We start from the raw sequence: 27,904 nt of genomic DNA, 5'->3' as shown, positions 1-27,904 counted from the left end.
GGTTTCAAATTAAAAACAAAACAAAACAAAAAACTGGTTGAGTAAAAGAAGGAGAGTTTTTTGATTAGAGGTTTGGCTGATTGCCTCTTGGTTAAAATATGAATATTTAAGAGAAATAAACTACACAGAGGGTTTTTTTTTCCCCCACCGCTAAGAAATAATAAATCTACTATTGACAGAGGAAAGAAGTCCCTTACCATGCAATGATTTGGAAATGCAGCACAAGTGCCAATACATTACAACTTTGCAGGTTTTCTGAAGTTAATAGAGGTAGGGGAGGAAAAAAAAGTCAGTGAGAAATTTGAGCAGGTCCGGATGGAGGGGAGGGGATGTAGTAATCTACTGCTTCACTCCTTGTTTATCCCCCAAATTTGCAAAAGCAACTATTAAAAATAACAGCAAAACTAATACTATACAAGATTATTTTGCATTTTATGCAAGTACTTAATAGGAATTTGACAATCTTAACTTTGGACTGTTCTGCATTATATCAGTAGTTAGGGTTCTGAGCTGGTATATCCCTGGGCAGGGGAGCCACAGTAGGCAGATCTTCCTGAATGCCGAGAGCATATATGCTCATTAACACATTCAGAGTACCATGCACTGTTATTAGTCTTCATACCCTGCTTCATTGGCTGCCCATACTTGTCCCAATGCCATTTTTTCAAGCTCATGCATTGTAACTCCATTATGCAATAAGGATACAATTTCAGTCAGGGCAAACTTGGGTTACCTTGACAGTTTACTGAAGCTCTTTTGTCAAATCAAAGCTTGTTTGCTCAACTAGGAAAGATGTACAAGTATGGGGTTTTCTAAGTCACATTTTTGCCATTAACCAGAAGACTTGGTACTCTTCCCTTTTGATACTGATGTTCAACAGCGTGACTAGCCAAATATTGTTGTTATGACAGTGTTGGCATGAAGTGATAAGACAGGCTGTGTGCTTTTCAGTGTTGATGAACATATGAACTCATGAAACTCGGGAAGGCTTTTCTTTAGTTCACGGCACTGTGGTGATTTGAGAATCAAGGAAGAATGAAGGAAACCTCATTGTAGCAAACATGCAACACTGAAGAAAACAAGACTTCAAATGTTAAATACATTGTTCTTATATCAACTGTCCCATTACTACACTAGATGAAATGTCCCTGATATCAGTAAGCTGGTGGTGATTTATATTAATAGCTTTACAATGTGCATTTGTCTTCTTTTTTAATATTGTAGGTTTCCGTTTAATTACGCAGCTGAGAGGCATGCGTGTGGTGCTAGTGCTACTTCCTACACTGCTGCTTGTTATGCTCACAGGGGCTCAGAGAGCTTGCCCAAAGAACTGCAGATGTGATGGCAAAATTGTATACTGTGAGTCTCATGCTTTCGCAGATATCCCTGAGAACATTTCTGGAGGGTCACAAGGCTTATCATTAAGGTTCAACAGCATTCAGAAACTCAAATCCAATCAGTTTGCCGGCCTTAACCAGCTTATATGGCTTTATCTTGACCATAATTACATTAGCTCAGTGGATGAAGATGCATTTCAAGGGATCCGTAGACTGAAAGAATTAATTCTAAGCTCCAACAAAATTACCTATCTGCACAATAAAACATTTCACCCAGTTCCCAATCTCCGCAATCTGGATCTTTCCTACAATAAACTTCAGACATTGCAATCAGAACAATTTAAAGGTCTTCGTAAACTCATCATTTTGCACTTGAGATCTAACTCATTAAAGACTGTGCCGATAAGAGTTTTTCAAGACTGTCGAAATCTTGACTTTCTGGATTTGGGTTACAATCGTCTTCGAAGCTTGTCCCGAAATGCTTTTGCTGGCCTCTTGAAGTTGAAGGAGCTCCACTTGGAGCACAATCAGTTTTCCAAGATCAATTTTGCTCATTTTCCACGTCTCTTCAATCTCCGCTCAATTTACTTACAGTGGAACAGGATTCGCTCCATTAGCCAAGGCTTGACATGGACTTGGAGTTCCTTACACAACTTGGATTTATCAGGGAATGACATCCAAGGAATTGAGCCGGGCACATTTAAATGTCTACCCAATTTGCAAAAATTGAATTTGGATTCCAACAAGCTTACCAACATCTCACAGGAAACTGTCAATGCATGGATATCATTAATATCCATCACTTTGTCTGGAAATATGTGGGAATGCAGTAGGAGCATATGTCCTCTGTTTTATTGGCTTAAGAATTTCAAAGGAAATAAGGAAAGCACCATGATATGTGCAGGACCTAAGCATATCCAAGGTGAAAAGGTTAGTGATGCAGTGGAAACATATAATATCTGCTCTGAAGTTCAGGTGGTCAACACAGAAAAGTCACACCTGGTACCCCAAACGCCCCAAAAGCCTCTGATTATCCCTAAACCTACATTTTCCAAATCTGACCCTACCCAGCCCACCCTTGAAACACCAAGCCCTTCCCCAGGGTTTCAGATTCCTGGCACAGAGCAAGAATATGAGCATGTTTCATTTCACAAAATTATTGCAGGGAGTGTGGCTCTGTTCCTCTCAGTGGCCATGATCCTCTTGGTGATCTATGTGTCTTGGAAACGCTACCCAGCCAGTATGAAACAACTTCAGCAACACTCTCTTATGAAGAGGCGGCGGAAAAAGACCAGAGAGTCTGAAAGACAAATGAATTCCCCTTTACAGGAGTATTATGTGGACTACAAGCCTACAAACTCTGAGACCATGGATATATCCGTTAATGGATCTGGGCCCTGCACATATACCATCTCTGGCTCCAGGGAATGTGAGGTATGAACCATGATCCTCCTAAAAGCATTTCTACTTCGGGGAAGGAGAGGTAAATGTTTGAAGCTCTAGAGGTGTCTCTAATCACTAGAAAGATTAATGACCCTTTTGCTTTTGGGTTTTTGCTCAGTGTGAAAGGTTACTTAATTAAATTACAACCACCAGGAAATTGACTGTTTTTGTTGTTTTTTTTTTTTAAACGGTTGAAACTTGAAAGAAGTTCATTCAAGGATGAGATTAAGTTGGAATAAAGCACTATGTTAAAACATCTGTTTTTTAACAGTTTGTATACAGGGGTTGGACTTACAAACACACATATACACAAAACTCTTTTCATTCTAAAATTAATGTCTGGTTCTTGTTGTTTGACTTCTGTAATGGAGTAAAGAAGGAGGGACCAGCTTAATTTAAAAACAAAATGATTTTACCAAAATTCCAGGAGGTAATGAAGATTTAAACCAAAGAGCAATTTACCCAAGGGTTGATTTTGTTGTAAATTTTTAGTTATAATTAAAGCATGCAACAGGGATCTCACAAGGATAACTGTTTCTGTGTTACTTGCCATTTAGTTATTATACCAGCATAGAGAATGTCAGAGGCCTACTGTGTAACTGTATTAGGCTTTTAAAGATGTCTTTCTTCCTTCTTTCCTTCCTTCCTTCCTTCTTCCATTGGTTCCTTCCTTCCTTCCATTTTTTTTTTTTTTAAATTACTGGACATAGATCACTTTTCATAGGTTTTCTTAAGTGCTAGCTATTTGTATGTAATCAGAATAATACTTAAATTCCATGTTTTGGCTATGTCCCTGGCAACTAAAATCAGGTCATGATATTGTGGATGATTTAGCAATAACATAATGACAGGCATAACAGGGACTGTTTGTCAATGTTGCTGTCATCCCCAAAAGAAATAATGTGTATTCTTGTTAAACTTATCCAAAACTAAGTGATGCAAATATTTATAAATAAAGAGAGAGAGATTTGAGTTCTGGATATTTTCCCTTTCTGTAACATTAGCTTGAAATGAAGGCATTCCATGTTACATTATTCTCATTTTCATGAGAATGTATTTGGATCCAGTTTCTGATTATTTAATTTTTAAAGATCACTTATAGTATCATGCTTAGGAGTAGAAAATAGCCACAGATTTCCAACCTGTTGATAAGTAGTACTGGATGCAAATTGTTCTTTGTGTGGTAAAGTTGATCAAAAAGTACAAAGACGTGACTGCCAAGGCCTTGTTGCTGGAATAAAGTAATAGAAAGAGAAAGTTCTGGCAGTATATTGTCTCAATATATGATTTTAGAGGATTAGTTTTTCAAAGGAAAGTTTTCATGAGTATTGAATGAGTATTTTTCCTTTTATTACTAGTTATAGTAGTTGGAAAAAATAATTTGCTCTTTGCTAATATATATCCAGTTTTTCTATAGCCCTAAAGGCAGATGCTAATGAAAATGTTTTCAGACAAGGCACTGAGTTTGAAATATTCTCAAACCTAGTAGAATTTGGAATACTGAACTATTCTTTACAGAGTTCATTTTCTCCTTTCTGTGTATAATTGAAAATAAGAAAGGTAATCCCAAATAATAAATCCCTAAAAGAAACCTGTATGAGCATTTGATCTTAAAAATTAAAGAGAATAAAAGATTTTATATGAAAGTCTTAACAAGTCTTGATGCTTTTATTACAGGTTGATATTTATATACTATACATGAATATTAGTAAAACAAATTCATCTTGTTTTATTCTAGGTTCTCTTTATATTTTGAGATCCTCTTAAAGGCTAATAATAGAAAAAGAAAATCCAGGTCCATTCATTTTCTCTCGACTTTTATAGTAGAAAGGTGATTTTTATTTAGAATAATAACCAAGAAAGAAGAAAGATTCTTAAAGAACTAGGACTTTGAGTATAGTGATTCTAAAACTTACAGAGATCTTCAGTTCCAGAGATTATTCTTTCAAATACCCTAGGCTTTACCATGATAGGAACAAAATAAAAGCGTGTTTTATTCCATAAAAGCATGTTTCAAAACACATGTTGATACTATATATGTTATATGGAGGGGAGTTTATGTTCATGTAATTGCAGTGGCATTGTTGGAGTTGAATGTGGTGTTAGGATATTAAATAATGAAGAATTTAATTAAATATTGTAATGAAGAGAATTAAAATGGCAGCCTTGCTAAAGTAGATCAAACTCTCCATGCCCTAAAAAGTGAAAAATGACAGGCTATCCATTTAAGACCATTAAGTCAAGGGGTCCAGTGAAGCTAGATTTGAATGAATGTTAACTTGTTTTGAAACACAAACACGTAAGAACATTGCAGCAACCGCTCCCCTTTTTTGACAGGATGTTCAATCTGTTATAGTTACAGGTAAAGAAATGAGAAAAAGCAAATTCTTAGAAACTGTGATGACAACCATAACTTCTCCTTATGTCTTTGTCACCACAGAGTAAAACTTCTCCTGTTGAGAAAATTTTTCTACAAAATGAAGCCAAGAGAGAGGAGTGATTTGTCCAAGTTTATGATTTTTTTAAGCCTATAGAGGTATGCTGAGTTTTAATCTGGTGTTTTTATAAACCTCACATATCAATAGCTTAGAAAAATAGTCATTAATATATTTAAAATATAATTTTGTGAGGTAGCGTTTTTTTTTTTAATTCAAAACACCAAACTTTACCCAATAAAGCCATAAATATTTAACTAGAAAACTTAGCACTAAATGCTAATTTTCTAAGATAGTGCCTTGGAAAAAAACTATATTAAACTGAAAATTCCACTTATACAACAGTTACATTTAGCTACCATGATCTAAATATAGTCAAAGTACTCGTTTTGTCTATTTCTTTTAAGAAGAAAATAAAAATATTAAGACCCCTAATTAGAATGGTGCCTGTGAGCTAACACACAAATATAACATTCAGTAAGTGAATAACTTTGGCTCTATTCTTTATAAGTTATAATTTTGAAAATTCCACATGCACATTCTATGCTAATACTTTGAAGGAGAATATTATAATACCTTAGGCAGTAAAAATCTCTTATATCTATAAAAGAAGAACAGAGTAGATAGTTTTGAATAATTAATATGATATATGGCACAATTCTAACAGATATTTACATCTCAATCATCATACCTTGAGTGGAGCAGTGTGCTTGGTTGAACTGAATCATTTAATTTGTCTATCCTCAGTATGTGCTCAGAAAGAACTTAAAGCCAAAAGGATACACTTTGCCTAAAGCTTAGTAAATTGTTATTAAGAGTGAAAATAGCAAAAAAAAAAAAAAAAAGAGAGAGAGAGAGAGAATTGCAATACATACTTTTGAAAATATTTTGTGAAATTTTGCGTAGCTTTATCTCGCTAAAAAGTATTACAAGAATTATGAAGTTACTTTATTCTGCCTACCAAAATTTTACTTTAAATTTATACAGAACAAATTTTTGACTACCTGTTTTTCTAGGATACGTTGTATCAACTGAAAATAGCAAGGACCTTTATAAAATCAGTCATTGTGAATATAGGAGAAGAGAGAACACGTTCTCTTGCTAATTTAAAAAAAAAATGGAACTGGTGAAACCTTAAAATGAGTAAATAAATGAAAATGGTTTCTAAAGAAATCCTCTATCCAATGGATTTTAAAAGTTAACTAATTGAGATATAAAATTTAGTGATCCCATAATGCTAATAGGGCTACCATTAGGAAAATAGGAGTATAGGTGACATTAGATATTTATTTTCCAAATATTTGATATTTTAGTAAACAATTCTTCAAAATCAAGTAAAATATATATATAATGGTTGTAACTGGGCTTATGTTATTTCTTTCACTGCTGTGCAGTAGGTGGTATAGACCATTTCTAACACTTTATATTTATTGAATGTATTATGTCAGATCCTAACTATTGATTTAAGAGGGATTATTAACTTCTTTTTACACTTTAGAAATTGGCATTTTAAAGTATACTAAATGAGGGTTCCTGGGTGGCTCAGTCATTAAGCGTCTGCCTTCCACTCAGTTCATGCCTGGGATTGAACCCCACATAGGGCTCCCTGCTCAGTGGGAAGCCTACTTCTCCCTCTCTCACTCCTCCTGCTTGTGTTCCCTCTCTCGCTGTGTCTCTCCCTGTCAAATAAATAAATAAAATCTTAAAAAAAAAAAAAAGTATACTAGATGAATTTCCAAGAACTAAAAAGTGTAATGTGTTCAAAGAGGATTTCTAAGTGAAGCAAGCCCAATATCCTTGAGTTTAACTTATACTTTACCAATACAAAACTATAGAAAATAAACTTCATTTTGGTGGCTTACTACTGCTGTGTTATGTCAAAATGTTATAACGGAAACTCTGCTTTGTATATTCACATAACGTATATTTATGTGTGTGTTTATGTGTGTGTTTGTATGTATGTATGTGTATGTGTTCATATACACAGAGAGAGAAATATATTTCCATTAAAGTTCCTTTCTGTTTTGGACATTTGAAATATTCGTGAAAGAATCTTGGGTTGTTATTATCAGAATTTGTTCATCAGGGAACATACTTCTTAAGAGAAGTGTTTAAACCTCTCTAAAATTATTAGTATTTCATGTTTAGATAGTCTTGATGTTCTTCTTTTTTTCAAAAAACAGAATTTAAGCTACACATTGTCATTTTTGGTGTGACTCTGGGCTAGTCACTTCCTTTCTCTGCGATCCATCACTAAATGAGTGTATGCAACTAGCACAATATATCCCAACTCCAAGCATTCCTTAGACTAGTAAACTTTGTAAACTCTCTGCGGTCATTTTCAGGACTAAAAGGGCAAGATGGGATATGGAGGAAAAACTGAGTTATTTATATTCATTGTCAGTGAGAAAGAAAGAACTTGAGTTAATAAAAATTGGCATGCTCAGGTGAGGAACATTATAATTTCTTTATGCTTGAGGGGAAACTTCATAATACACATACATGTGCGCATATGCATATATGCCAGCACACACACACAAATTTATGTATCTTTTAAATTCTGGCAAGTAACTAGTTGCTTTGAGAGCATTTAAAATATGACTGATTTTTTTAAAAAAATCTATTGTCTGAATCTGATTCAATTAAAATCTATTTGTGAATAGAGCTTTCATTAGAATATGCAAATGGTAGTGGTGGAGAGTGACAGTTTCCAAGAAAGCCTGACATAGTTAATTTAGGAAAGATTTTAAACTGATGATAAGGGCTTCAATTACTTTTTTTAGAATAAGTTTACATTAGCGTGTAATGGACAAAATTTTACTAAGATTCCAAATTGAAAAGTTTGACTACATTATGGTCTTAGGAATGTACAGCTTTTGACACACCCCAGTAATCTTCATATAACTTCAGAATTTTTCTTCTTGAGACTTCTCTGTATTCAATAAAATCTACTCATCCTAGTCTCAGGAATAACATTTATAGATAGCTTTATGCATTGGAAGTTGCTCGGTAATATGTGCATTGGGGACTTGGTGACTCATCAGAATTTTCATGTCTCTAGAGATTCATGAATCACTAAATCAAAGTGAAACACTGGCAACCTGTGTATCATCAGACAGTGGGAGTTTTGAAATATTAGTATGACTTTGGATCAGTGAAAAGCATGAAAGTGATGTTAAATATGTTTTAAAAATTAAAATTGCTTTTTATAGTACCAAAAGAAGTATCATTTATCAGTTCAATTTAATAAAATCTCAATATTGTTAAAATGAAAGAGAATTATGATGGTGTTTTTCTTAGGCGCTCCATAAACTATTAAAAATTCAGCTGTAAATTAAAGAAAGTTGAGAAAACCACACTACTTCCTGTGGTATCAAAATCACTAGATTTTTTTATAAACTGCTTTCATATGCTTAAAACTCCTCAATATATGCAAACACTATGATTCATACTCCTGCTAAATAGTTCAAAAAATAATACTTTCACTGTCAAGAGAAATTAAGGCTTAAGCAAATGTAGATATGGGAAAATTATTTTTTAAGAGTAAGATGTTTGACTTTAAGTCAAATCTTATAATAGTTGTAAACCTAAGGTTTGGGAGTGAAAGGACAGTAAAACTGATATGCATTAATGAATGGTTAAAGTAATGGTAAGAAAATTTTTTATAAAATCAGAAAAAAAATCTTGTCCAAAAATTAAGTTTGACTAAAAGGAACACATTGAACAAGAACTGATGCCTGACCAGATAAGTAGTAAACACATCCATAACTAAATAAGATTATGGTATTTAGCATTTTTTGTACAGGCCAATAAGATCTCTATATTTTAATATATAAATGATTTTCTTAAATATATACAAAAGTAACTGAAATACAATTGTATTTAAGCAACCATGTGCAATTAAAGACCCATATATCCTACATAAATATTTCTAAAATGCTAAGATATATATCGTATACAGATATTAAAGTAATATAAATTATACTTTTCAATAGACACTACTTGTCCAATTCATATGAATTGCCTCAAAAGTAAATATTTTGGGGAGACATTAAAACCATTTAGACATCATAATTTTGTTTCTTCTGTCATTTATCATGATTGTTTTCTGAAATTTTGGATGTCCATATCACCATCTCTTGGAAAGTTCTATTCTCTCCTTTACTTTAGTCTTTTAAACATTTACTGAATTCTCAGACCTCAGAAAGGTAAATATATATAATCATTAAACCTAGCAAGAAGAGTCATCTTTTTCTTTTATTTTTTTAAATGTAAATTCTAGTAGAAGAATGTTACATTACACATTTTTATCACATTGATTTTAAAAGAAAAATGTAAAGAAAATAACTATAATATTAAAACAGAATTTCCTGTGTAAATGTATAATTGTCATTTTTACTTAATATTTCAGTGGTTGAAATCTTCAGATCCCATTGAGTTTAAAAACTAAAAAAAAATTTTTTGCAGTATACTTAAATATTCAAAGCAAACAAGCTAAAGTGAATATAGATGGATTTGTTTAAGAAAACTGACTCCTTTTTAGGATCTCATAAGCAAATATATACTTCCAAATAGGAATGTGTAGGGTTATGAACTGATTTCACTTTTGGGTCATTTTCAAGGTTAGTGCAAAATTATATAGACGTTAATTTTGGAGTAGGAAATTATTTAGACAAAGAAGAAAAATACCTGAAATTATTTTATTTTATAAAGTCAGTTCTATTTAATTCATATTCATGGTATATTTGCAGTTTAAAGGTTAACAATTTTGTTTCACTGTCTTCTTTTAAGATTAAGTATCATCAGATAAAGCACTGAAATTTCACTGACTTTTAAAAGCAAACAAGAAACAGTCTGAGTTTAAATTCTGTGCTTGTTTTTAATTCCTCCCTCCTCTCTCAGGTCACATTTACTGAAGCATTGGTTCTTTCATTTTTTTCCTAGTGATCTAATTATTTGCGAGGGTTGGAATTATTAAAAGTTGATTTCTTGTTTCCTTTAAGTAACTCCTATTAATGTGCTTATGTTCAAACGAAGCCCTGAAAATATTGCCTGTTTCTTTCAGCATAAATTTAATTATTATGCATTTCATTATTAAGGTTTTAATATTTACAATTTTAAATTGACACCAACATTGTTAAATATTTCTAATAAGACTTTAAAAAGAAATAGAAATATAAATTAATTGTGTCTGAGTCTTTTTTAGTATGATCTCCACAGATGAAAAATTGTTATTTTCTTCTGTGTTTATAGGTCTGTAAAAGTAATAGCAGAGAGGTCAGCCTTAAAGTACTTTAGGTTGATGGTCAAACCATAGTATGGACCAAAATTGCATTGGTCCAGTGGTTAGATCAAGGGGTGAAAAGAAGGTCTGAGATATTTGAAACTGACTCACTTTACTTCTGTAATATTGGACAAGTAAATATGTATCTGACCTTTCTGTGATACAATTTTTCCATCTATTGAACTGGGATAATAACTTTCCAACTAACTTGTTGAAATGATTAATGAGCTACTATTTGAAAACCACTCTGAACTCCTCCATAAAAAGCTTCAGTGTAAATATCAATGATTATTAGCCATAAGCCCTACTGTCTACTGAAAAATGCAAAATACATTGTGGCTGTATTATTTTCATTGTTATTATTAGTTATAATGATGGTTATAATACTCCCTGATGTAGAAACAAGTGTTGTGGTTACATTTTTACTAAAGTGAATAATAAACCTGACCTTTCAGTCCCTTGTCTGAGCTGTAATTTAGTTTGGGTACCAGACACACTAATATATAAATAATACCTCAGGATTATAAAATACTCCCTTGGCTGAACATTTTATTCACATTTCAAAGAAAGTAGCATTTACAGTTCTTTTATTAGTATTAACTCTAAGGAAGAAATGGGTTATAGAAATAACTTATAAATTTCCATTCTGATCAAGTATTGCCCTTCAGTTCATTTTCTTAACCAGTGGAGGCAGCTTTAGTTTCCCCCAAAGTGTTTATGCGTAACAAGAAGTTAATATGTATTTTTAAGAAGACCTGATATTTCTCCAGCAAAAATACATAATATTTAATGATTTGATGTATATAAGTATATATTTTGGTTTAATATAATATGGGCTCTTATTTTTGCATAAATAGATTATTATATAATTCCTATTTTTGTCCCCATACTTGTAATACATTTTAATGTGAAATACATTTCTTTTGAAGTTCCCCCATGAAATAATACCTCCTGTGATACCATTGTGTGCTGTGAAATAGAGGGTACCATTAGTGCATGTCCTTAACAAAAACAAATGCCCCACAGACAAAATACAAAATTTTATCTTTTCTGGAGAAAACAGCATGTTATTTTCATGGTGATTGGAAATGCAGAATTATTCCAAAATGAGGATTTTTCCAGTCATTGAATATGTCTATTCCAATTATGTATTCTGGAAGTGGGGACGTAACAATAGGATGGAGCCATGAACCCACTGGACCCACTAGACCCACTGTGAAACGGATCTGAGCTAAAACTCCATCAATCACCATGAGCCCCTAATCTAACTCTGAGACCACAGTGATGTTTTGGATCTGCAGGAGTTAGTGTCACTTCCAAGTCAATTTCCAGTAAGCCCCCAAAACTGATTACACCACTTTCCCCAATGCATAGTCACTTTGTTAAATAGGTGTTTCTCTCTTTGGGAAAGGCTAGGAGAGAGACTTAGAGTACACATTTTGACAGTGTAGCTTTGTCTTTCTTTCCTCAAGGAGATCTGACCTTTCATTTAAATGTTTCTGGATCTGCAAACTGGCTCAAGTCTGGGAATTGATTATGGGGCCATGGCACTGTTCTCATGATTCAGGTTATACTTCTGTTCACTTGACCTAGATCTGACCTACTTATACTGATCAAGTAGGAATTAGTACTCAAGTACTTTTTTCCTAGGGACACCATGATCAAGTAGACAACACCACGGGTCCTTTGAGTCAAATTATTTTGATTACTGCTTTGACTTTACTGTCTCTTATGGTATCTATGCCTATCTTGTCTTTGGCAATTAAGTGCTGACACTAAGCCCAGGGCAGTTGGGGATCTCATTTTTCCTCTTGAAGTAGGAATGGCAGTTCAGTGGTAGCTCTTTCAACTGTGATTTCTGACCTGCAACAAAGAGTGACCACAGAGTCATAAGCCCTGAACTTACTATGCTCAACCTCTTTCCCTTCCCCAGTTGCCAGATAGTCAATCCATTTCATACTCTTGCGATATGGTCTACAGAACTCCAACCAGAATCTTTTTTTTTTTTTTTTAATTTTTGAGAATCACTGCTTAGATTCTAATCTTGAGATTTGAAAAGTAAAAGAATGTTATTTATAAATACAATATTTTAACCTTTTGCAAATCGTAATCTCTTTGGCTCTCTGTGTTTCCTCAAATGACTGGATGATAAAAGCTGACTTTAAATCAATATTCCAAATTCATGCTTCTTTAATTTTGGCATAGTGTCTTCCTTGAAAATGTATATGCAATTCTCCACCAAAACATGAAGATTGACAAAGATCATTGGCCTATAAAAACAATAGTATCCATTTCTCTTTCTCATTGTGTTTCTTACTGAAAATTTATCAGAGCATAATTATTAACTACATATGCAAATACATTATTTTATCAATGACAGAATATTTCTATTTTATAGATACTAAAGATAAATATTATTCAGAAATATGAGGTACAGCTTTGTGCATTTACCTATAATGTATCTTATGTATTTTCCATTATTCTCTAATTATAAATGAATGCTTTTTTAAAAAATGTTGAAAACATGAGGTTATTTATAAAAATAAAATAATTTTCAAAAATTTTCACTATGCAGCGATAATACTTTTAAAATTCTACTATTTTACTTCTACTATATGCACAGGTAGTATATCATGGGTGTTCATAAAATCAATTTGGCGTTGAAAACTGTATGTATAGAATTATATATTGTTATTTTAAGGTTCACATTTGTGATGAATAGAATAACGTCTTAAAATACTGTATGTTGAAACTACAGTCCTCAAATGTGTCATCTTTTACTTAAGGCTTCTTTTTTGTTGGACATTTGTGCTGAGTTATTTCACTGTTGGAATAGTTCTACAGTGACCTCTTCGTGTAGGTAGAATCCTTGAAGAGAAAATGCATAGCCAAAAAAATGAAAACTTTAAACTTAAGCCATATTGCTACATTACCCCCCTCAAAAATATATACCTATTTGTATTAACACATGCATTGTATAAGATTTAACATTTCGCCACATATACACCAACGTTATTTGTTGTCTTTAATTAAACAAGTTGACACATTAGTTTGTAGAGTTTAATATTTACATCTTTAACCTTAGTGCGTTAGAATTTTTTGTGTGCAATATTCTGTGTTGTTGGATTTCTTATTTTGAAATATGATATATGAACAGTCCATGAGGTCAACAGTAGTTTTCATTATGTTCTCTTACATTGTTTTTATTTTTAGAAAGGCCTTTCACATCCTGTATGTAAGTAAACATTCACTATGTTTTGATCCTTTCCCCTATAGGTTTATTTTTATATTTAATTCTTTAATATACCAAAATATCCTTTAGTATATAATGTGAAATATAGACCTAACTTGTGTTTTCCTCACTAAGGAATTAGGATTTTGTCAGTGTGTTTTGCCTAATATTAATGTAAAATTTTCACATATCCGTGTCATTTTTGTGGTTTCTATATTTTTACCATGGATTCACTCTCTATTCTTGTATAAGAAACACATTTTTATGCTAATATGATTTTAAGATATATTTTAATTTTTATAAAGGAGTCTTCTACTAAATTCCACATATATTTTTAAAAAACTGTCTTGGTTATTTTTTTGCTATTTTTATTTCAAATAAAATTTTGCATGTCTCTCTTCCTCCCTCCCTCTCTCTCTAACCCTTTTCTTCCTGAATATATACACACATGCACATGCGCTCTCACACACATATGCATGCACACATGACTGGGATCATGTGGATCTATAAATCAGTTTGGAAATAATTGATAGCATATCAATTTAGAAATAACTGTTGAAGAGAAATATTCTGGATGACATAAAAATATAGAGCTCAGTTTGCATTACCTACTTTTTGCATCCCCAATAAAGATGAGTTGATTTGCTTTATTTTAAAATTCTAATGCATATATAAGATCATAAGTGTATAGATACATATAAAATTAATATCGACATTTTGACCAAATCCATTAATTTTAGGAGACAAAGTTAATTTTTTTTGAAATTGCTAGTTCAAAAATAATTTTGTAAAATACAAAATGTGTTGACTTTCTAATAGTTAAATTTCATAGTTTTCTATTCATATTGACTAAATCTAAAATATCAAACAATTACATTGATTTTAAGCAATATTTTTGTTCCTCATTTTAATGGGACTGCCTTTTGTGTTTTTGTCCATTTTATCATTCTATTTATTCATTCACTTATCTATTACACAAAAATGTATTATTTACCTACATTAATAGATATTAATGGTAGGCTCAATGTTTGTGTTTACAATAGCATATGCAATACTTTGTTTTAGGTAATAATTATTTATCACGTTTATCATTATACTTATAGTCTCATTTATAAAATACTCATTTATCAGGATGGACATTAAGTTTCACTAAATGACTTTTGGAATTTTTTTTCTCCTTTTTGTGAGACATATCTTTCCCTCCCAGTTTTTAGTGACTGGCTTTATGAATTACATATTTTATTTCCTAATTTTAAATGTTATTTGCATTTCTGGAATTACAGCATTTCATAATATTCTTTCTTAAATCAGCTCTCATTGAGTTTAGTTTTATTTTGCTTACAATCTTAAAATTTCTCTTAAAAAGGGAGGATGGTCAATATTCTCTACCAGTTGAGTTATACTTAGTAATAGCTCTTTTTCTAGCTCTGAGATGGTTAAAATAATATAGACATTATCTTTTCCTTGAAGTTTATAAAACAGCCACTGAAAACTCCCTTTATATTGTCCCCTTGCGGATATAATACTGAAAAAACATAGATTTTATTCAGATTTGTTTGCCTTTTGCTGTCCTTAAATCAGAATGTTGGATTACAGTTTCCTGGAAAAATGCCAATATTATTGAAAATGTAACATATATAAAAATTTTTATTTTAAGTAATGATTACTTATTCTTAAGCATCTTCTCTGGTCATATATTTGTTCTTTCAGTCTCTGTGGACCACCGTACTAAAAACTGTAAATGAGGCAGGTGAGTTTCTTTGATCCATACTCCTGAAATCCAGAATAAAACCCTTAGATCATTAGATATTAGATGCACTTTTTCCTTAAAAATGTGAATTCCTTACAGATGTAAAATTTCTTAGTCTAATTTTTTTTTTGTATTTTAGTTCTGTTTATTTTGTTCATAATTACTAAGGATTTTCGGGCTTACTGATATTTTAAAAAGAATTGGAGGAGAATCACCTTCAGATTTAATCAGTGTTCTTTTCGCCAAGCTATTAACATCACCTTTGCCTAAATGAATCCCTCCAGCAGTGCACTCTGATGTTCAAGTAGTTTTACCTTATCATTCTTATCTTACCTTTTACTTTCCTAAAAAGCCACATGATTTCTTTACTATGATCAGGGTCAGCTAAATATTTGTGTAAAGGACCAGATATTAATATTTTAGACTTTGTGGACAATATGTTTTCCTTCATAGCTACATAACTCTGCCATTGTAGCATGAAAGCAACCACAGAAAATATGTAAAGGAACGTCACATCTGCATTCTAATAAAACATTATTTATAAAAACAGGTAACATTTTTTCTCATATTTTATAGTTTGCTGAGTCCTAACCTAGATCATTGTCGTAGGCTTTTAAAGTCGTTGGAGTCTTACTCCTCGAAATAAACTGTATAGAAGTGTCTCCTAACTGGATATCTTCCTTTATTATGGCCCTTTCTTATTCCTCCCCTTCATGGAAAATCTTTCTGAAAGATTCTACTTAAGTCTACCTTTCCTCATCAATCATTTAGTTCTTCAACCCACTACAGTCTGTCATCAGAACTGTAAGCCATCAAAATAGCTCTAAGTTTGCCACTGACTTCATTAACACTAAATTTGATGACTCTTATTCTTTGCTTTACCTTGGTATCTTAACATTCAACACTTGGACATTCCTTTCTTCTTAAATGGACTTCTCCTTGGAATTCTATATCAGGGCCATTCCTTTTCCATTTTATCATATTCCTTTTTCATATACATTGTAAACTAAATATTATGTATTCCTTATGGCCTCATCCTTGCATTTTCTGTACACCCCTACATTCATTCTCTCTCTCTCTCCCTTCTTCACTTTCTTTTTCTCTTTCTGAATGAGAGAGACATATATTTTACAAATTTTTTTTTAATACTAGTAAAGTTATTCTTTAGTTGCTTGACCTCTTCTCTGAGTTCCCCATATGTATAACAATTTTCTATTTGGCATCTGAATTCAAAGATCTGATACCCTTTTCCAAACCAAACCACAATCTTCTCTTCCAAACCTGCTTTTTTCTTTCATTGGTCCTTCTCTTGTGAATGAAACCATACATTTCTGCAAGTCAGAATCAAAGGAATCATACTTGACCCCATCCTCATCCTTACACTCCATAAAAAATCCATCATGAAGTCCAGTTGATTATATGTTTTAGGTATCTCTTGAATCCATCTGTTCTGTCTTCACTAGAGCCACCTTTTTGTCTTGTTTAATCTCCCTAACTGATCTCTTGCTCCAAAGGATGTGTTCTCAACTTTGCACACAGCTACATTTTTTGAAATGAAAGCTGATCACTTCGTTCTCCTCCCTAATCTAAAGCAATTTAGGAGTCCTGTTCTTAGAATAAAAATGAAAACAGTTAACATGACTTAAAAACAATGACTAACCTGACCCTGCCTTTGCAGATTCTTTTCACATCACACTCCCCTTGCTCTTAAGTCTCTATCCCAGGAGGCCTTCACACTCTACTCCGGCCTCCTTTCCTTTCCCTCATATTTGTCGCGCTCTCTCCTCTGGCAACATCATTGTATAAGCCTATACCTAGGTACTACTCAATCCACCTAGTTAACTTCCATTCATCAACCCCTCAAGAAGCCATTGCTGAAATTCTTGTATTGTCAAACCACAGAACTTATTCTTGGTCATCACCACTTTTTTTTAAAATAATGATTTGATGAGTATCTTCTAATTCTGTCTACTCAAGGGCAGATAATATATGACTATTTTTGTTTGACTTTATATCTCCAGTGCCTCATTTCATGTATTATATGTTTATTGAAAGAATATTTACTGAAAGAATAAATGATTGCATCCCAGATTTTACATCTCTTCATTATTTTCTCACTTTTAAAAATAATTAGATTCTCTTCTTTGAAAAGTTTCTTCATAAGTTTTTTCTGAAAAATTAGTAAGCTTATTTCATTATTTTAAGTTTAAAACTATGGATTAACTTCAGGGTATAGATTTTGAAGTAGCCCATTTTTTTAATATACATTTTCCTCACTGACTTTTTTCATCAATATGCCATTTTATTATACTATTCATGTTCAATATGACAAAACATGAGGGCAAAAATGAGAAAAAATACTTAATATAGCTTTTTTTAATCATTTTTCTGGCATATTTCTGTATTTTTGTTACATAAACAAAATTAATTTTGTAAATTATTTATAATAATATTTATTGTGAGCATAACTATACATAACTATACATTAATAACTATTCATCTACAACATAATTTTAGTTAGTGGATAATATTGTATATGACTTTACTGTACACAGGTTTTGTTTTAGTGGTTGTTTTGACATTTTGGGAATAAAGAAACTTAAGATGGCCACTCTTACACTATGTCTTTCTACATATACTTAATGATTAAAAATTTATAATGATATTTTAAATTTTGGCAGTGCTCTTTTCCAATTGAGATCAAAGGTATTTTTTTTATGTTCATCACTTTACTAACAATATATATAATTTCTTACATTTGTTTGGCCTTTGTATATTTTACTTTCTGTATTTTATGTTCCCGTTCTTTGCCAATTCATAATTTTATTGATTGATTTTAAATTAGTTGATTAATCCTTTTGCTTCTATAAACATCATAGATGGTTTGTTCAGAGCTTGTCATTTGTCTTTTAATTATTTTAGGTGGGATTTTTTACTGTGTAATTAGAAAATTAATTTCACATATTTAAATTCTATATTTTATTTTATTGTTTCTGACTTTTTGTATGGTTAACAAAGGTTATCTCCAAAAAATATTAAATAAATAATCACTTTTATTTTCCTCTAACAGTTTCATGGTTTTATTTTTTGCATGCAAATCATTAATTCAGCTAACTTTTGTTATAAAATATGTTACCCACTTTCCCAAACTCATTGGTCATTTACTCACAGATATGGAATGTTGTATTTGTGAACTTACAAAGCATTGAATACTTACAGATACATATATTGTTTTATGCATAGATATTTATATGTTATGTGCATAGATTATGTATTCACACATGTTTCCATATATATACAAATATATATGAATACACATTCTCTTATTAAACTTTTAATTTTCCTAATCCTTTTATTATATTGCTTAATTAATATAATAGATTAAATTATGTTTCATTATTCATATTTAAAAATGTTTTTGGCTATCATTTTCACCTAGTTTCTATATTTAATTATAAAAGTCACTATTATTTACATATATAAAAGTGGTTCTTTCCCACTATCTTGTTTTCTTTTGCCTCTTATGCTTTCCAGAACCGTATTCTAGAAATAAATCATTGTTAACACTTTGCTCTGTATTATTCTGGATATTTTCTGTGCATATATAAATGAATACATTTTTCTTCTCAAATAATACTATACTAGCTGTACTGATTGAAGTTCTGTTTGTATGCTTTTGGATTTATTTGTTTTATGTAATATATCTTGGACATTTCCCCATGACAGCAAATAAAAATCTACCTCTTTGTTTTAATTTATTGAAATGATTCTCTAGTGGTAGACAAGTGAGATGTTTAAGGTTATGGAGATGAACTTTAGAATTATTATGTCAGTACTCTAATAAAATTTCTTTGATACATTTTTTGGAATTGTGTTTTCTTAAAGAATAATCTGGAGTAAATTAATAACTTTTAAATTTGAATCTTTAATCTTGGACTATGATAAAACTCTAATTTCTATTTGTGAATTAAGTGTACTGTAAAATACTAAAATATTCTGCATAAAGGAGAACATTTATTTCTCCCTATATAATAATTATTTTATGTTTGTTCCCAATATAAATATAATGAGTTTTTATATTTCAATATTCTCTTCTATCTGTTTTTTGCTCTGACCATCTAATGCAGACTTACGTGTATATGTGAGTGGGGTTATTTTTTAATGTTCCTATTGTAATCAAAACAATAATATTTCAAATATTAATTTCAGTTGTATTTCAGTATATTTTCTTTGGTTTAATAAATAAGACATTTTTCTCCATTATCTCTCAACCTTGCCAGTTGTTAAGCTTCACAGTCTTTATTTTATTGGTCAAATTGTTGAAATGATGTTGACTAATTAGGGAGCTCTGAGGGTGCTCAGGAACATTCTGTTCTCTCACCTCCGCAGTAATTTTGAGGAGGAAATCATTACTGTGGAAGACTTGAGCCCACTTCGAGGAATGTTCAGACTGACTGAGAAGTGTTTATAATTGACAGTAAGGCTCTTCTTCTGGGGGGAAAGAGGCAATAATATAGCCTGGCAGCAGTTCTCCAATGAGTGGGAAATAGACAAGATGCTCCTGTATCATTTTCTTTTTTAGTATTTTTTTAATTAGGTTACCTCTAGCTGTTATTATTTTCTGATTAGAGAGAACAAGGAAGCAAAAATAAGCATGAGTTTGGGGCAAAAAGGAAGGAGGTCTGTTAAAATTTTTCTATGGATTGTATTTAATGAAGGGTTAGGGGTAGGGTTAGAGCAAAAGAGGCAAGTATCCTAGGTAGTATATGAAACAGCATGTCTAGATAAGCAAGCATTAGGAATTAATTGGACTATGGAAACCTGTAGTTTGCAGAGTATCTATGGAGGCATTCAGAGTTTTAACACTTCTAGACAGATAAAATAGATTTGATCCAAAGTTCTCTTTTGGTTATCTAGTTAGAGTGATAGATTCTAGCTTTAAAGGGCTGAAAGAAGTCTTTGTGATTTACCAGTTTACCAAAACTAGGATTAAGAACTAAAACCATGGCGGAATTAGGGATCTGATGAAGCTTTTGTTGAATTCTTTATTCTCATCATGCCTTTATCTCTTTGCATCACAGAGACACAATTAACATCTAGCATAGCTGGGCAGACTCAGGTAAGTGTGTAGAGAACTAGAACCAGGAAAATTTCCCTTGTTGTCTTATAAATTCTAAGGTGACTCTACTTCCCATGGACACATTTCCATAGAAAAATAGAAACTCCTAATGTAGAAAGTGATCCTGCAAAGGGTTTCTCAATATTCATACTCTTAATATTTGGGATAATTGGTGGTGGGGGAGATGGGGTCTGACCTGAGCTTTGTAGGAAGCATGATTGTCTCCATTAGACATCAGCAGCAACACCCCTCTTCCAGTTGTGATGGCTGACAGTGTCTCTGGATGTTGCCAAATAACTCTCTGGGGGACTGGGCAAAATCAACCATGATTGAGAACCACTAATATAGTACAAAGAATCTGCTCTTGAAGGGGCAAGGGATACATTTCTGTAGCCTAGGAAGGTTAACCAGTGATCCAAAAACTTAAAGAGTTTGATGTCATATTTAGAAAGGGGGTGGGTGTAATCTATGCAGAGACTTATGCTCACTTCAAAATTGAGGGCATTTCTGTGTATAGGGTTTTAATAAAGTGGTGTCGGGATTTTGCTGATGATAAGAATGGCATGCTTTGCTTTATTGTGACTCTTAGCTAAGGTTAAAGTACTGACAAATTTCAATAGATAAAAATATTCTAGGAAAGATAGAAAGAGAATGAGGGAGAGAAATGAAGGAAGGGGAAAAGAAAAGGAAGGAAGGAAAGAGAGAAAGAAAGAGGGAAAGAGAATAGAAAGAAAGGTAAGGAAAGAAAGAAAAATGAAGAAAGAGAAAGAAATGGTTTTATTACCACCATAGTAGTACTGCAGGCCGAGAGAATTTTGCATGAAGAGAAACAATGGTGGGAGAACTTAATACGTGATAGGAAAAAAATATATCTTCCCAGAAATTTACTGAGTAATTGGATTTAGGAACACAAATAGCACCCATCAGTCATAAGAGTATTTAATGTTTGTTAGTCATCAGTGAATTTAAGGCCATGACTATCTTTGTCTATGTACGGAAAGGAGGAAAACCATAATAAGGTTGTACACTTATTTCAATGAGGAAGAGCTGCAAAGCAGGAATCAAGGGGAAACTGAAAAGCAGATAAAAGGTTTTCAGTATACCAAATGAAAATGTATAGGAAGAAACTAGCCTCAGGAAGAACTTGGGGACTGACAGACATTTCTGTAATTTTCTGCAATCTCTAAGAAGATGGTTTCTCAGATGACTTGCTCTATTGGAGGAAGCAATTTTCACGGATGGTAGAATTTTCTCCTATTATGCGGGAGAGATACGGTTAAACTCTTGATGAAAGATTTCTTCCAATTGAGTTTTAGGTTCATGAGTAATGAAATTTGAACAAATGTCATAGACTGACTTGTACCATGGAAAGGCTGAAATTAAAAATAAAATGATTTTTTTTTCCCCTTAGAAACACTTTGGAGTCAAAAAGATTTGAGCCAAAACATGAGCCTTGCCATGTTTAGCTCTGAAATTATGGGCAGACTGGTTAGCCTATGTCAACGTGTTTTCTTATCTGTAAGATAATCCTGCTATGTGTATGTTACAGGGTTTTAATATAGCCATCATATATTAAAAGACGTAACAGTCTCTGGCACACATTGGATTCTCTTAATGAATTCTAGCTATTGCTGTGATATTGTTATTAATGCCTGTAATATTCTACCTCTTCATCCAGAAATCACTAATATTCAGTGATGTCTGTTAAATTACCAGCGATTTAAGCATAGAACAGAACATGTGGTATTATTTGGGAATGCACCATTATATATGATTATAAATATTCTTCATATACATATTTAAAGTTCCATATAAATCAATCTGTCTGTCTAGTTATCTATGTATCTATGTATCTATCATCTATCTATCCAGTGTTTGTGTGAGTGTGTCTGTGTGTATGTGAATGTAGATGTAGACCTGTACTTAAAATATTTGTCTTTTGACTTTTTGAAGCCATTTGAAAAGGGTGATATGGATATGGAAGATATGGAAGAAGGCTCTGGAAAAAAAAAAAAAATCCAGAACTGCAGCCAGTATTTACAGGGAATAAATGCTTATAGTAGAAAAGGAGAAAGGTTTCAAACCATGACCTCAACTTCAACTTAAAAAAAAAGAAAGAAAAAAGAGCAAATAACCCAGAGTGAGCAGAAGAACATAATTGTTATAGGTGTCAAAATCAATCAAAAAACAGAAAAATAATGAAATTAGTGAAACTGAAGGTTATTCTCTCAGAAAAGCAATACAATTGATTAAACTCTAGTCAGACTGATCTATAAAAATAAGCTGCAAACACACACATACCAATATCAAATGTGAGAGTGGTGGAATTTCTCCAGATTTTAAAGATATTAAAAGCATATTAAAGAAATCTTAAAAAATCTTTTTGGTGACTTGGACATAACTTAAAAATTCCTTGAGAGACACAAAGGTACCTAAGTTTACTCAGGAAGAGATAGAGAACCTGAATATCCCTATATCAATTAGTTAAATATCAATTAATATTTATCAAATAAATTAAATATGTACTTACAATCCTTCCCACAAGTGAAACACCAGGTATAAGTGGTTTCACTGTAAACCCTATCTTGCAGTGAAGAAAGAAATAACACAAATTCATTCTACACAAATTGAAGAAGATTAAAGAGAAAATTACAGAGGAAGAAATACTTCCCGACTCATTTGATTAGGCCATCACTACAGTAACACCAAAAGCAGACAAATTACAAGGATAAAACTACAGGCAAAATACAACAAATAAAAATATGTGCAAAAATTCTATAAACATTTTAGGAAGTCATACCCAAAAAATACATAATCATGACCAAGTGAGGTTTATTTCAGGAATGTATGGTTGATATAAACATCTGTGTATCAATCAATATAATTTATTATACAATTTAATTAACATATAATTGTCTCAGTACATGCAGATAAAGCATTTGAGTATATTCAATATACATTTCTAGTAAAAAAAAAAAAAAAGCAAAACAAGAATAAAAGGGAACTTCTTCAACCTGATAAAGGACATCTATGAAAAATCAACTAGTAGCAATCACACATGATAGTGACAAATCAAAGCTTTTTTCAACAAATATGTCTGTTCTCACCATCTATTCAAAATAATGTGAAAGTTCTAGCCAGTGTAGTAAGGTAAGAATAAGAAGTAAAAGGCATCCAGATCGGAAATAAGAATAAAAACTACTTTTATTTGTAGATGACATGATTATCTATAAAGGTAATCTAATGAAATCTACAAAAACAATAACAACATGTTCCCAGAATAAGTGAGTTTAGCAAGGTTACAGTGTACATTATTACACAAAAAATCAATTGTTTTACTGTATTAACAATAAAAAATCAAATAAAAACCAGGGCTGTTTATGGTAACATCAAAAAAATAAGTTGCTTAGGAATAAATCTGACATGAATGCTCAAAACCTGAAGCTATAAAATATTGCTGAAAGAAATTAAAGAAGTTTTAAGTAATGGGTAAGACACACCTTGATTATGAATTGGAAGACTTAGTATTGTTAAGATGTCAGTTCTCTCTAGATCTATAGATTTAACACTATCCCAAACAGAATTACAGCAGGCTTGTGTGTGTGCGTGTGTGTGTGGAAAATGACACATTGACATCGAAATACTAAAACTGGTACTGTAAGGCAAAGACTTAATATAATCCAAAACAAATGTGTAAAGGAAGAACCATTTGGAAAGCAAATTAGCTAAATTTCAAGACTTACAAAGTTTTGGTATTCAGTACAGTATGGAATCAAACAGAAAGAGAGACAAATAGATCAATGAAACAGAATAGAGAATCCAGAAATAAACCCGTACGTATATGGACAATTGATCTTTAACAAAAGAGCAAAGGTAGTTCAAGAGAGGATACATAGTCTTTTCAACAATTAATGCTTGATATCCAAATGCAAAAATAAATAAATAAATACCATACCATACCGTACCATACCAGAACACTTCACACCTGATACCAGTTTAATTCTGTGGATCATAGACCTAAATGTGAAACTTAAAACTATGAAACTTCTGGAGTAAGCAATAGGAGAAAATTTTTTCTTATATATGATAACAATAGCATGAGCTATAAAAGAACGAAGTGATAAATTAGACTTACTCATAATTAAAACCTCTGCTCTTGGAAAGGCACTTTTAAGGGAATAAAAATAACAAACCACAGATGGAGAGAACAGCTAAAATGGAAATGATGGATCATTCCAATAATTATACTTCAATAAAAACATCGAAAACAAACAAACAAATGAGGTTGTTGAAAGCATTTCTGTCTGTAAATTTTTAGAATTTATTTTCCTCTTTTAGATTCTCTATACTTTTAGGCGAAGTTTGGCAGTCTTCTGTTGTCCACCATTATTGACAAGAACAACAGTTGTTCTTAGTCACAAATTCTTTACCATGTTAAAGAAATACTCTACCTCTCCCAGTTTATGATTGGTTTATAAGAAATGGGTATTAAAGTTTATCATATAGGATGCTGTATTTATGGAGATGATTTCTATTAACTCATTAATCAAGTAGGCTGACTTTATAAGGTCTTGTAATTTTCAACCATCATTGCTTTACTACTAGAAACTACTTTATCATAGATTATCATGGTAATATATAGCTGAAGTAAATTGGCTATAAAATATTAAGTATTTTGTATCTATATCTGTAAAGAAAATTAATTAGTACTTTTTTCTCTTTGTCATTTTTATTACCAGAATTAAACTAGTTTTGTTAAATGAATTGTGAAGCTTTCCATAATTTCTACATTTTGAAATAGTTTAAAATACATAAAAATGGATACTTCATTTATGTCATCTCTAAAACTCTTGGGGTCCTGTGTCTTTTCAGGAAGATGTATTTCTTAGCTTATTTTTTATATAACTTCATGGTTGAGGATTTATTATTTTATCCTCATGAAACAGTTTTGAAAATTTCTACTTTTTAGAAATTAATTTTTAAGAGATTCTCAACTTTGCTGAGTGACATAAATAGAAATTTGAAATTTTAGAGATATCTGGGTGGCTCGGTCTGTTAAGTGTCTGCCTTCAACTCAAGCCATGATCCCAGGGTCCTGGGATCAAGTCCTGCATCAGGTTCCCTGCTCCGCAGGGAGCCTGCTTCTCCCTCTGCCTGCTGCTCCTACTGCCTCTGTGTGTGCTCACTCGCTCGCTCTCTCTCTGACAAATAAATAAAATCTTTAAAAAATTTTGAAAATTTAAAGTAAAGAACAATATTTACAGTTCTGGCAGTCATTTACTTTGCGGTTTTACTCTCCTTAAATACTGATGTCTAGTATGCCTACCCCTTTTTTCTTGATTTTGTTTTTTAAAAAGTTTGCATGCATTTATTATTATTGAAAATGGCTTTAAGAATTATTAATTGATCATGCCACTTTGTCTCCTGATTTCTTACTTCTTCAATTTTTCCTGTTTCATCTTTATTAATTTATATCTTCTCTTAAATATATATTCTTAAGCCATTTATATTACTGTGAAGTTTAGTTTTTAAAACTTTTTCTTGTTTTATAATAAAAGAAGTTAAGTCTATGGCATTTCTTCAGAGTATACGTTTGGTTACGTTCCAGGAGTTCTGATAGGTACAGTTCTGATGGTCAATAATTTCCAAATAGATTTTATTTAATGTTTTATTTCCTATTTTAGCCTTGGATTTATGAGGGAGAATGCTTGTTTTGTTTTTGTATTGTTGATTTGTGAGACTTTTTTTTTTTATATTTTATTTATTTATTTGACAGAGAAAGATTACAAGTAGGCAGAGAGGCAGGCAGAGAGAGAGAGAGAGAGAGAGAGGGAGAAGCAGACTCCCTGCTGAGCAAAGAGCCCGATGCGGGGCTCGATCCTAGGACCTGAGATCATGACCTGAGCCGAAGACAGCGGCTCAACCCACTGAGCCACCCAGGCACCCTGATTTGTGAGACTTTTGAAAACAATTCTAACTAGCTTCTGATTTCATTATATTACTTACTTTTACTTTGTGAAACAAATTGGGATTTTCTTATGTTGACCAATACACAAAAATCATTAAGTGTTGTGGGCCTTGCATATGAAAAATATATTATTTCTTTCTAAGGTGTAACTTTTAATATATTAACTCTCTTAAAATATTATTTGAGATAATTTCTTGCTTGCCTTCTGCTTATTGATCTCTCAAGACCAAGAACTATATATTAATTTCATAGAGTTTTCTATATCTCAATCCTTTATTTCATAGTGGATTCTTACAACTTGATCCCTTCCATTTTTAGTATGAATAGGTTTGTGTATATGCATTGTTATTTATTATTTCACACATGGAAGTGTTAGAAATTTTTATGTCACTTGGGAATAATAGCAATTAGAAATATATACTCTTACTTTTTGTCCAGAAATATACTTTCCACCTAAGTTCTATAAAATCTTATATTAATTTTGTGATCCTGCATAGCATGTTTGAGAACCATCAGTGAAAGGTGGCTGGCCAGTTTTCTTGATGATGCAGTTCCTGTGTCTTTGAAACAATGGTGGAAAGAAGAGGAGGGATTAAGTGTTTGTCTGACTATTTTTAGGAGCCACTGTTCTATGACACTACGCCTCTTTATTCTGTGTAAGACTGTCTCAGTCAGATTTATTTGTCAAACGGTGTTGGAGGGTCATCTAGTATCTGTGAAAATATTACCTCTCTTAGTTTTCAATCCTATATTAAATTTTCATCCTTTTACATTTGTATATAATGTAATTATGAATTGGGAGAATATGTATCAGAGACTGCTAGCTATATGCCATTTTATATTTACAAAACCCCATGCATATGATTTTTTATATCTATAAATACCATAGTTGGCTGTTATCAGTTCCCTTAAATTGGGTAGGGCTGACATTCTTGATTTTAAAATAAATTGATTGTGGGGTGCCTGGATGGCTCAGTCGTTAAGCCTCTGCCTCCAGCTCAGATCACAATCCTGGGGTCCTAGGATCGAGCCCTGCATTGGGCTCTTTGCTCAGCGGAGAGCCTGCTTCTCCTTCTCCCACTCCCCCTGCTTGTGTTCCCTCTCTCACTGTGTCTCTCTCTGTCAAATAAATAAATAAAAATCTTTTAAAAAAGGACAAATTGATTGAATAGATCTGCTAAAATAGATATAACATCTTTTATAATATAATGTCTTTTTCTTTAGATAACAGTTGAATAATTTCAATCACATTTTAAAAAATATGAATGCATCTAAAACTCAAGATAGACATCATGTTCTCTAGCAAGGGAATAATTATTATACACAATTATATTCC

At 32.0% G+C, this 27,904-nt stretch overlaps 1 protein-coding gene across 1 annotated transcript in view; it reads left to right on the top strand.

The window, feature by feature from the left end:
* Window positions 1-315: 315 nt before the first annotated feature.
* The window catches only part of LRRTM4 (leucine rich repeat transmembrane neuronal 4), a gene marked incomplete at both ends in the record, with an annotated part of 690,416 nt that continues 662,827 nt past the window's right edge, over window positions 316-27,904 (top strand). Inside the window, 2 exon segments of the mRNA XM_080813643.1 lie at window positions 316-331; window positions 1,225-2,771. Coding sequence (XP_080669769.1) covers window positions 316-331; window positions 1,225-2,771 — 1,563 coding nt within the window.

This window comes from Martes martes (genome assembly GCF_963455335.1).
Source record: "Martes martes genome assembly, chromosome: 9".
Taxonomy (NCBI): domain Eukaryota; kingdom Metazoa; phylum Chordata; class Mammalia; order Carnivora; family Mustelidae; genus Martes; species Martes martes.
This window is presented reverse-complemented; position numbering and strand designations above follow the sequence as displayed.